At 38.0% G+C, this 12355-nt stretch overlaps 2 protein-coding genes across 2 annotated transcripts; both read left to right on the forward strand.

The window, feature by feature from the left end:
* Positions 1-4490: 4490 nt before the first annotated feature.
* On the forward strand, positions 4491-7253 carry LOC105055775 (uncharacterized). The gene is made up of 2 exons (XM_019854056.2): positions 4491-5105; positions 6674-7253. The coding sequence occupies exons 1-2, from the start codon at positions 4676-4678 to the stop codon at positions 6955-6957; spliced, it is 714 nt and encodes a 237-aa protein (XP_019709615.1). The 5' UTR covers positions 4491-4675; the 3' UTR covers positions 6958-7253.
* A 2349-nt stretch (positions 7254-9602) lies between these two features.
* On the forward strand, positions 9603-11744 carry LOC105055776 (large ribosomal subunit protein eL21z/eL21y). The gene is made up of 2 exons (XM_010937756.4): positions 9603-9894; positions 11319-11744. The coding sequence occupies exons 1-2, from the start codon at positions 9658-9660 to the stop codon at positions 11574-11576; spliced, it is 495 nt and encodes a 164-aa protein (XP_010936058.1). The 5' UTR covers positions 9603-9657; the 3' UTR covers positions 11577-11744.
* The last annotated feature ends 611 nt before the right edge of the window (positions 11745-12355 follow it).

Consider the following 12355-nt stretch of genomic DNA (forward strand, 5'->3'; position numbering starts at 1 on the left):
ACTGTTGATAAAAATTTTTCCTCTAGAGAAATTCTTTGTGCACTGCAGGTGATGTAGAAAATCTAATGCAGAGTGCACTGCCTTATCCAATTGGTCCATGTAGTCACCACTTTTCAATGTGCAGTTAATATCTGCAAGTTGATTTTTTCTTTTAAAAATTTTATATCATGAAAATAGCTGCCTTTTAAAAAAAAATTATTATATCTTATGATGTAATATAGCTCAGGATGTCATAATATGGCCTAAGATATCATAATATGAGAGGAGTATTTTTGTATAACCATTTTTCAACGCGCATTTAATGCCTGCAGATCGATTTTTTTATTTAAAAATTTTGAATGATGAAAATACTCTTATTTTTTAAAAAAAATTATGACATTCTGTGTATTTTATGGATGCAGGATGTCATAATATAGACATTGAATATCATAATTTTTTCAAAAGATAGGAGCATTTTTGTCATATCAAATTTTTAAATAAAAAAAATAACCTGTAGGTATTAAATGTGCATTAAAAAGTGATAACTATGTAGACCAATCGGATGAGACGGTGCACTCCACATCGGATTTTCTACACCGCCCGTAGTGCACAAAGAATTTCACTTTTCTTTAGAGAAATTCTTTATGCACCACAGGTGGTGTAGAAAATTCGATGTGGAGTGCATCGTCTCATCTGATTAGTCCACATAGACACCACTTTTCATCATGCATTTAATGACTGCAGGTTATTTTTTCTGTTTAAAAATTTTACATGACCAAAATACCCTTATCTTTTAAAAAAAATTATGACATTTTGTGGCGTAATATAACCCAGGATGTCATAATATGATCAAGATATCATAATATGAGAGGAATATTTTTGTTCAACTATTTTTCAACGCACATCTAATGGCTGTAGATCGGCTTTTTCGTTTGAAAATTTTGAATGACAAAAATACTCCTATTTTTAAAAAAAAATTATGATATCCTATGCATATTCATTCATAATATGCACAAAATTGATCTGCAGACATTAAATGTGCATTGAAAATGGTGATTATATGAATCAATCGAACGAGATGGCGCACTCTACGTCGGATTTTCTACACCGCCTGTGGTGCACAAAGAATTTTGCTTTTTCCCTGTAGCTGGCACACCATGTGGCATGAGAATGGAGGATCGTATTGACATCATGTATTGAACCAATCAGCCCATGCCATGTGGAATGCTAGGTAAAATGAGAAAATTTTTGGTACAAGATAGGGCTGCTATGTTACATGTTTGGTTGTCCAAAACAGAAATCAAAAATTATTTTTCTATTCCCAAGTAATCTATTCACGAGAATCATTGTGAATGGTTAACCCAATTCATGTGCAGACCTGTTGGCATAACCAATAATATGCCATCAATACATTAATATTAATATATTACTATTATTAAGATATATATTAATGAATTATCAATGTCATTCAAATTTTGGTAATAAGTATTAGGATAATTTTAACACATCAATATATATATAATAATAATAATGATAATAATAATAATAATAATAAAATTATATTGATATTGATAATATTGTGACAATGATTGCTCAAATCTTATACCATATAATATTATATATATCACATAAGAATGTTAACAGTACCACCAATTGTAACATTAATATACTCATATTACTCAATATTATTAATATCGATTATTAATAATATTAAACAATTATTAGTGATTGAATAATATATGACTAACAATATAATTTTATAAAATAAATAATTTAAATATGATAGATGATATACGATATTATATTTTCCATGTTTCATACACATTATTATATTATCTATTATATATCACTGATCTTCCTAAATTTAATAATATATTTGCATTTTTGCTCGGACATGTAGCTAGGACTCGAGAAATGTCATGCAAGCTTCCCTTAGGTATGGCATTACTTATTTTCTATGAGAATTCAGTGCCATTCAGAATTAGCATTTCCATGTTCATGGGAGCTAGCAAACATGGCAACGGCCGGGTTGGAACTAGGATGAGAAACGGATATATACTTATTCTCATCTCCCAATTATTGTAAATAAAATATGGTTTTAACTTTTTACAAAGCTAAATGAAGCTCAACCATCATCTATCACAGCGGAGTCGGTCCTTTGTATCAAATCTTACCATATGGTATGTATCCTAATTGCACCAATTCGATCATGCCATGGGAAAATAGTTTTTATTGGATATGTAGTGACCTGTAATATGTTGTAATTCTATTGGAGCTAGGGAAACGACGGCGATAGTTTTAAATGTGTTGGCAGAATAGAATTGCAACTTGAGGTGCCAATTAACAATGCTAGATAGTTGCTTTTCATATCCATTTATGTTGACATGCAACAGAGCTGGCCACAACTAGTACCTGGTTTTAGATGCATTTTTTTAGTGTCATTGCATGTGTCTCACTGCTAATTGCATTTTTCTCCATAGTCGGTGCATGTTTGACGTTTGCTTGCATGATATGTCCATAATAAGTCATGTTTATGTCGGCCATATAATCAAAGTATGGAATACAAGACGCTAAAATGCATAAGCTCAGACCAAAATGCCATACACATCACGTCCTTTGGTCATTCTAACTCATGCAAAACAAATACATATGAAAATTATATAGCACATGGGACGAGAAGATAAGATCATTCTGTCCTATTGCATCAAGATTTGGTTACTATTTGTGCTGGAATTTTCACATACAGTCATAGGACCCACTAACATCAGGCCTAAGGTCCGAGATCTTCGGATCTAATTCAACCAATAATAGCCATGGTAAGGTATAGGGTTTGGCTGGAGATGATGACTGCATTAGTGCCAAGTTATCCTACTTGTGTATCACTTGGACTACACTTCACAGTTATAGTAGTGGGGGGACCATTGGGACCACAGAGCCATCCCTCTCGCAATCAGTCACATGGCAAGCATCACGCTGACACTCCAACAGCTTCGCCGCACGGAAAGGGTCTAATTTGGACCTGGTGTGTCTGGATCAAGCCCAAATCGTGACCCCTTATGAACCCAAAGTTCGACATTTTGGTCTCGATTAGATTGCCCGATCAAGTCGATCGAGTGTGGTCTAATAAGATCGCCAAGTGGTAAATTATATAGCTTAGAACACTAAGATCTGATCCATGGAACCCTGTCTAAAATCATGAACCTCGGATCTCAGGCAAGTGGAATGAATTCCGTGATCGGTCCAGCTCTTGGTCCGAAAGCTGAATCCAAACCCCGAACCCGGTTCGAGCCGTTAACATTGCTATCCACAGGATGGAATTGTGGACTTGGCAACCCAAATGTAGACACTGGGCTTGTAATGAGGCGCGGGCATGGGTCTCTTTCACTGAAGGAATCCTATGAAGGGATGCTTGCTACAAACAAATGCAACTAAATGTGCATGCTTGCTCGCTTTGTTTAAAAAAACAGGAAAGGAATTCACAGGACCACTTCATATCGTTGGATAGCGAGGGGGATAGCTGCTGGAATAGTCTAATATTGGCAACCTTGACTCCATTAGAGTGCCAGAGAGGTCTCTTTTTTTTTTAAAAAAAAATCATTGGGGAGTGTGCGACGCAGAATGGTGTATATATTTCTCTACGAGAACATGTCATCGCACTGATAATGACCGAACACCTTAAAGGTTGCTGCATTGTCTTATGGACCGTTTGGATGCGAGATTTTATTTCTTAGATCGATCGTTGAATGTTAACCAGGAAAAAGAAAGGAAAAAAAAAAACACATGCATTATGTACATTTCTTTATATTTTCATAAAACAAGTCATAGTACTACTCGTAATAGTATAGAGAAAATCTTTTAAATTATTTACAACTATCATTGTACTTAAAGTTTCATCACTATATTTGAACGTAGATTATTACGGCCAATAGTCACCACATATGAATGACCACAACCTGCCATGTTACCCTGTTTAAATATAACAATTGAGTGGACTTCCCAACAGTTTTTTTGTTTTTTTACCAAGGGAAATAAACAGTGCAAAGATGCTTGCCGAAAACAATTTTTACCGAAGCTTCATACTTTTTAAGAAATAACTTATCATATGTTCTAAAAAGAAATATTTCTTATTATATTATCCATTCAAAAAGCAGCATCAACATGGAAACCATCTTTTACATTTTTTCAGAGAAAAAGGTGTTACGAGGGGGCAAAAGTTTCTAGTGACCATGGTGACAATTGTTACTGCCAAAAACAAGATGAAGACAGGAAACAAGGATGACCAAAACGGAGTTCACTACCGGTAAAAAAGAAAGACTTCTCTCTATCACTCTCCCTAGTCTTCTCCAGCCTCTGACTTTGGGTACATAGAGAGGGGAGGGAGCAGGACCCTTCACACTCTTTGTCGCCTACAATATTTATCACGCCAGACTTGATGAAAGGTAGCCACCCCAACGGTATAATATATCCAGGGATGGCATTTCCTCCCCCCACGAGATTCTACCTCCAACTTATTTATGTCAGCTGCCCATCATTATCCAAACCACCACAAAACCTCCACCACAGCCCCCATGACCCCATAGCACGGCCCCTTAATGACCACGTTAAGGACATCAAGGAGGGAAGCCAGTTAAAGAGAGAAGGCTAGAGAGAGAGAGAGAGAGAGAGAGAGAGAGCCAAAGAGCTCTCAAGAAAGAAAATGGGCATTGCCACCAGCAAGTGTTACAACTACCACAAAAAGTGCAGAGAATTCAAAGCTAAAATCCGAGTCCTAGAGGAAGAGATCAAGGAGGTGAAGCGTGCGAGGGAGCAGGAGGCTCGCGTCTATGAGCAAAAGGTGGCGGTCTTTGCAGGCAAGGAGGTGGAATGGAAGCGAGAGAGGAAGAAGCACAAAGAGGAGGTGACAAAAATAAGGAAAAAGCTCAAGGAGGAGGAGGATAGGATGAGAAGATTGGAGGAGGTGACAGCAAGCAGAGGTGACAAGGAGTGGTACCAGATAAGCACCGGTTACCTTGTGGAGCACATGAAAGAGGAGCAAGCGCGGATGGAGGAAGCGGTGGAGAAGTGGAAGCAGCTCTACCTTGCCATCAAAACCGAGCTCGACGACCTCATCCAGAGGACTAGAGAAGGTAATGTACTTTGGACTAGTTCTCCTGCTTCCAATGCCTTGGCAGACAAGTTTTCAAATGTAACTCTCCAAACTTCACATTAGTCTCTTGTGCTTGCTTCATGATAACCCTGTCTGAAACAGAGACGGCAGGAGGATTAGTGTGAAGAAGGAAATTACATTAACACATCTGATCTACAAGTCTTATCCATGATTAATTTAGCTAAACTTACTCGGGAAAGAATAGTTCTTAACAATTTAATAAGAAGAATTTTTTGATGAATCTCTGATCTGAGGAAAGAATAACGAAATACAGGAAGCGAATGATTATATGATGGTAACTAAAAATTGAAAGAAAAAAATGATATGAGTATACTTCTAATTACAATATAAGGTTGAGTGTATCATGATGAAAAAAAAGATAGAATTTTGTGTAATCGCTGTATACACGTCCATTATCAAAAAATAAACTCTGTTAAGCACCCATATCAAATAGCTGTTATAATTAATATATGAATGAAATTCTTTTTTAAATTTACAGTTGCTGTTTAGTTTCTAAGATACTTTTCTCTGATAGAATCCAAGGATACAGGTAAATAATGTTATCCTAATACTGGTGGCATGTGGTTGGAAAGAACAACTTAAAAGTGTTGCTTTAAATATGAATCATCTCCCTTTTCTTCAAAAAAAAAAAAAAAAAAAGAAAAAGAAAAAAAAATGAATCCATCATCTCTTAGAAATACACCAGAAAAAAAATAGGGTAAGATTAAAAAAAAAAAAAAAACATTTCTGAATCAAAATAAATTGTGTCAATCATGCTCTAACTTTCTGAGAGAAAAATCTTCATTCATGGAGCAGGAAATTTTTTCACTATATTACAGCCACCTAGAGAACTGCCAAAATGATAACAAGAACAAACATATACAGCCTCGTTCAGAAATTTTTTCAGACGCATGACACATTTCTACATGTTCTTCACATGAATGAATACATCAGTCAAATAATACTCTCTTTGTCCTCTTCTCTCGGAAAGGTATACATCAGATCCGACTACAGGGTTGCTTCTATAGTTCCACATTGAACATCAGTAATCTTTTCCTTGATTTACCTCATGCTTATATCAGCCCTCTAGAGGAAACAAAACTACTGAAGGTTCTTGGGTGCTCTTCTTTCCTAACAAAACATGAGACTTATTTTCTCAATTAAGGTTGAGATATCTCAACTCGCTTACCACTCTCTATAATTCAATCTGATGAAAAGCCTGTGGAGAATCAAGAAAGACGAGCATGGTCTGCCGCCATTAGGACACTGCTGTTGACTCTGAACTGATCTGAATCGTTTCTCATCTCTCAGAAGATGTTTAACTGCGTCTTCAGTCTCGTAGATGAACTACTGATCAAATTTTATCGCAATTAAGTGTTCTCAAGTTTTATTCCTACACCTCTTGTTCTGGTATCTAACATCTAGACTCACCCTTATCCTTTCACTTTTCAATTTAACACCAATTCTATATTCCATCTAGAATCTTATAAAGATCCAGTGAGAAGATCATCATTAGATATTTCAAATTAACACCTTGATCTTTTATAGGGGAAGGATTCTGCTGGGGAGTCAAAGAAGGCATGATTGAAGAGCTCCACAGGGAGCTGAAGGCCAAGGAGGAGACCTTGGAAACGCTGAGATCACGCATATCAGCAATGGAACAAGAAGGAATTAAAAGAGATAGGGAGATGGACATTTTGAGGCAGAGCCTAAGAATTCTTAGCAACACAAAAAAGAATCGCATCAGAAAGAATCCGCCCAGAAGCATGCGCTTGGGAAGTGGCAGAGAGATGCAGTTAGCAACTTGCATGGGATCCTTAAATCCAGAGTGATCTCATGAAGTACTAGTGCAATAAAAACCGTACAATTGGTTTTCACGTTGAAAGATGACAAGCTGTGGTGGGCAATTAGCAAGTATACTAGCAGTCACAATTAGATATCAGAATAAAGATAGCGTTGGTTCCTGTTAATGTCTTCATTAAAGTGCATGCAAATGCAATTGCTTTTGAGTTATTCCAGAGATTTTTTTTTTTTTTTTTGCTCTTTTGGTTCTCTTCTGGTGTCAAGAGTTTCTTAGGTGCAGACCAAGCAATCGCCAATTGGAAACTTGAGCCTTCACATCACGTCATTGTATCTCTAATTCTTTGACCTCAATTGAAGTTGCATGAGCAAAACACCGATCCAACATTCTATATCATAAGAAATTATTAGGCGGACCAGGTTCATGGATTTAGGGTAAAATCATCCTAACATGTCTTGTTATTACACATCTAAAAAAGCAAAAAAAAAAAAGAGAGAGAGAGAGAGAGGGAGGTGGGGGTGGGGGGCCAAGGGATTCGTTTTATACCTAGGTTCATGTTCGATCTATGCATGCACCTAATAGTTTCTCGGGTCAGGGTCCAAGCCTATATCAACAGACATGAATGCAGAGGCATCTGCCACCTTGATGGGTCCAATCATGTCCATTTTGCCGGGCAGCAGCACCAGGTGTGACTTCATTCCAAACCCATCTCTACCCTGTTGCCAAAAATCCAAGGAGGTATTAAGTGGATGAACAATTGGCTCTCAATAGTTGACCAGACTATCATCACCATTATTTGTTCCCCATACCGCTAATTATTGGATGGTTTCATGGATATTATTCTGTGTCCTCCATCAAAGTAATGTGGGACTAGATCGGGCATATCAATCATGCTTACCAGCTAATTTGCTAAACTGTAGAGTCATGGATCCAAGCTTTATAATCTCATATCCGAGAGAAGCCAAAAGAATGAAGCTAATTGATACTCCAATCACGTCAGGGTTTATAAGTCCCACCCCAAACTCGAGTCAACGAGGAATACTCGCTTCGTGGAGACCTTGAATCTGCTATAACCAAAGCTTGTTATTCACGAAATTCGCTGGTGCCCGTTTGATGTATGGGGGCACCTGATCCTGGAATATATTTGTTTCGAGCACCAAAGCCCTGTGGTGCACCCACGAATGCTGTCCATCACACGATGAACTGCTGCGCACAAGCATGAACCGTGTAATGAGCGTCATGCACAGTGATCCATCTTATAATGGACGGCATCCACAAATGCACCGCATCCTCCAATGCAAAATGTGCAGTACTAGTGCATGAATCGGCACTCATGCATTTTGATGGAAGAGAGGATTCTAGAGTATATTGAGACAATGTTTTGCTCCTCTTCTGAGGTTTCTCTCTTAAAAGTACCATGACAATATGAAAATGTAGAGTCCGTGTAATCTAAAAGCCAAGGCCTAGAATGGTCAATAAATATAATGGGCCTTGTAAATGGATTTCCCTTTCGAGCTTTTTTTTTTTTTTTTTTTGGGTGTGGGGGGCGGGGGGGTGTTAGAAATAAGTTTTGTATTCTTTGGTCGCATGCTATGGTCAAATTATCTAAGCCATGAAGTATAATATTCCTTCTAGGAGCACCTTTCGAAGGTTATAATACCCAATATATTAACCTTTAAATATACATAATGCAAAATTTGATGAATGCATTTGATTGGCTAACAGTCATTTTGATATTGCCTTTTTTTTTTAAAATTATTTTTTACTTTCAAATAACCCATGAAGAAAAACACTGGCATTTGCTAATCATTTCTCATGTTCAAATTGAGTGGTTGTGAATAACCATTGTATTCTCAAAAACAAATCAAAATAAAATCAAGAAACATTAGAAATTCTACTCAGAAGTTATCCTCAACATCTTCTCCAAGAGGTGTTTCACTGATTTGTAGAGAAACAAAATCACTAGTAAAAAATGATACTAAATATGCCCTTAATAATCGGTTGTTTCAATCAACAATTCAAAATCCGGGCCAGTATAAAATACATTAACCAACAACCAGCTAAAGAATTATACTAAAAAAAATAAAATAATATATATATATATATATATATATATTTTTTTTTTTTTCAAAAAGATCATAGAAGATATTGGAGCAAGTCAAACACAATGATTGTTCTTCATATTTAGCAATGGTTAATTACGACGCGGACCAAATCAAGAAAAGGATTCAATCATTATACCAATATAAAGTGCTACCAATCCTGCAATGCTCTTCAAAATCAAAGTACATTTTAAATTTGAAATTATATCATATCTGCCATGATCAATGTTTGAGGAACAAGTATGAGTACAACTGATAAACCATTTTGTGAAAATCAGGGAAATACCTATTTTAGTATCTAAATTTAGCTTCAATTAGAGGAATCGCTACAAGAAATAATGTGCTAAAAGCCTAACAAACTACTCTAGGGCGTCTCCAAGAATGTCCATGCTCCTCTTAAGCTGTCAGGTTTCAATACCATGCCGGGCCACTGGACCAGACCGGAACTAATAACATCTCAAACCTGTCGCTTTCGGCCCGGTACATTCAAACCCAACCGGCCCAATCTAAATTTGAACCCCACCGGTTCAGTTCCCGAGCCGACCGGCGCATGGAACCAGAATGCCAGGTCGTTCATTTCTTGGCGCTTCGAACCCTAGCCGCAGGAGAGGAGAGGGGAGGGAGGAGAGATGCCGGCCGGCCATGGAGTCCGATCGCGGACGAGGGATCTCTTCGCGCGGCCCTTCAGGAAGAAGGGGTACATCCCTCTGACGACGTACCTCCGGACGTACAAGATCGGCGAATACGTCGACATCAAGGTGAACGGCGCCGTCCACAAGGGGATGCCCCACAAGTTCTACCACGGCCGCACCGGTCGCGTCTGGAACGTCACCAAGCGCGCCATCGGCGTTGAGATCAACAAACAGGTCCAATCGATCCCTGTCCCTCATCTTTCTTTCGAGCCGCGTTGTTAGATTGATAGCCCAGTTCTCTTCTTGGTTTGATTCGTGGGTCAGAATGATTTCTTTCGAGGTTTTACTGTTTTTACTTAGTTCCTTTGGTAAAAGATGTAGGAGTGAAGTTAAATCCATGCTTATAGATGCATAAGAGGCTTTCTAATCTTAGTTCTGCTCGTAGTTTAGCGATTTCATTTGATGTTCTTGTGGTATTTTTGTGCTTTTGTCTAGGGTTGTTATTTTGATTGTTTATTGGTTCCCTCTTGTTGCTGTTGGATCAGCGTTGGATGGTGGCGATTTTATCTGCGCATTGAACGATGGTTCCTTTAGTATTAGGTTAATAGAGACTTTTGTGAGGGATGGTGCTTTTGCATTTAGTTTTGGGGCATGTTAGATGATTATTCTCTGCTGCGGTTGGTTCTTGTATCTCTTTTCTTTTTTTTTTTTCTTTTTTTTTTTTCTTTTGAGTTTTAGGGAGATTCATTTTGTTGTTTTGCGAGTTGGTTTCAAAAATGTGGGTTTGGGTCATAGGTTTTGTTTTTTATCGTTTTTTTGGAGACCAGAGATTTATTGATTGACGAATCTAGGGATCGAATTCTCATCAGTAGTTTTATGGTTATGGAGATGGCATGTTTGTGCTGAGTAGGGAAGAGTGGTCGGAATTATCTTGATAACTTTCAGTGCTGTGTTTCAGGGTGGTACTTCCTTTCTGCCACCAAAGTAGTGATCGAAATTTGGGGAAAAAGGGTTTGAGTTTTTTGAGGGTGTATTTGCTACATGTCTGGAGGTGACAAGTGAAGGTAAGAAAGATGTTGGTGTGTGGGACAACATATTTAGTTTCTATCTTTATATTTTATAAACTGATGGCTGAGTAAGACATGGAGCTTATGGGAGAGATCGGATACCAGTTGTAAACTTGCAGTAAAGATAGCTAACATTTAGCAAATGTTTTAAGGATTAGTTGAGGCAACGGAATGCAGTGATAACTAACTATTCTTTCTTGAGCATGGTATCCGATTATTGCCTGCCTAATGTTGTAGTTGGTACAAATGTCTTTATAGTTCACGTATATGCAATTCTAAAATCGGAAGAACTTTTGTTATAAGTGCTGATTTTGGAATGCACTCTGATAGGCTTTGCTTATGATCAATTGTGCCTGCTGGATTATAACTGGTGTGGCTGGTTATGGTAGGTGAACAAGCTTTCATGTTTGCATTTACCTGTCCTCTAGCCGTTTTGGTCATAGAAGGAAAAGGTGAAAGTGAGATTTTTTTGTTTTGTTTTTTTTTTAAAGGTTGTGCAGATTCTCTGTGGTGAATTTTCACCAATCATAGGAAAGAATTATCTTGTGTGGAATTCCAGCTTTTGTTTGTCTGTAACTACTTTATGGGCAGGTTGGTAACCGAATCATTAGGAAGAGGATCCATGTTCGTGTGGAGCATGTGCAGCCTTCCAGGTGTACAGAAGATTTCCGCTTGAGAAAGAAAAAGAATGACCAGCTGAAGGCGGAGGCAAAGGCACGTGGTGAGATCATCAGCACAAAGCGGCAGCCTGAAGGTCCCAAGCCTGGTTTCATGGTTGAAGGAACCACGTTGGAGACTGTCACTCCAATTCCCTACGATGTCGTCAATGATCTCAAGGGTGGTTACTAAGATGTTATCTCTCTCTCTCTCTCTCTCTCTCTCAAATGTTTGCCTCTGCTTTGCTAGTTTGTCGGATGCTGTGTGTTTTTGGAGCGCGCTATGATACCTGAAAATATTTTATTTGCTTCCGTGATGGTTAAAGCGTTAGAGACTGGTAGCCAGATTTTTGATTTTTAAGTTGCATGTTTCATTTGGTTTTATCAGTTTTGCGACCTCAAATGCATCCCTTCTTTTCCTAACAGAAAGTCGGCAAAAGAGTTAGAGCTGTTATGTTTCAAATTCAAATTGACCCTGGAGAAAAATTGGGACGGCTGATTCTGTTGGGAAATGTAAATTCACCTTTGGCACTTGAACTTCATTTATTTATTTATTTTTTTGGAGGTCAATGTTGCGGTTTTATGTTGGTCACTTATGGGTGAGGACGTCAATGTTGCAGTTTTACGTTGGTCACTTATTGGTAAGGGCTTTTTTTTTTCTTTTTCCTTTTTTTTTGGGGGGTTTTATTGGGGGGTGGTGTGCCAAAATTCGTCTTCTAGGTTATCTCATCCCATCATGTGCACGGCCCTGTTATTTCATCTGCCCGCGTAGCTGTTTTCTTTATTTGAAGTTCGGGGCATCGGTTCTTCGTTTTAAGTTATTTGTTTTGTTCTTTTGTTTGAGTCGCGACGGACAGAAAAAAAAAGTACAGGGCGTCGGTTTTTTTTTTTTTTTTAAGAAGGCGAGGGGCTATGTGGCTACGTGCACAAATTTATGCTGCGCTGGGATGATGATATTAACTTGTGGTCGGT

This window comes from Elaeis guineensis, chromosome 12 (genome assembly GCF_000442705.2).
Source record: "Elaeis guineensis isolate ETL-2024a chromosome 12, EG11, whole genome shotgun sequence".
NCBI lineage: Eukaryota > Viridiplantae > Streptophyta > Magnoliopsida > Arecales > Arecaceae > Elaeis > Elaeis guineensis.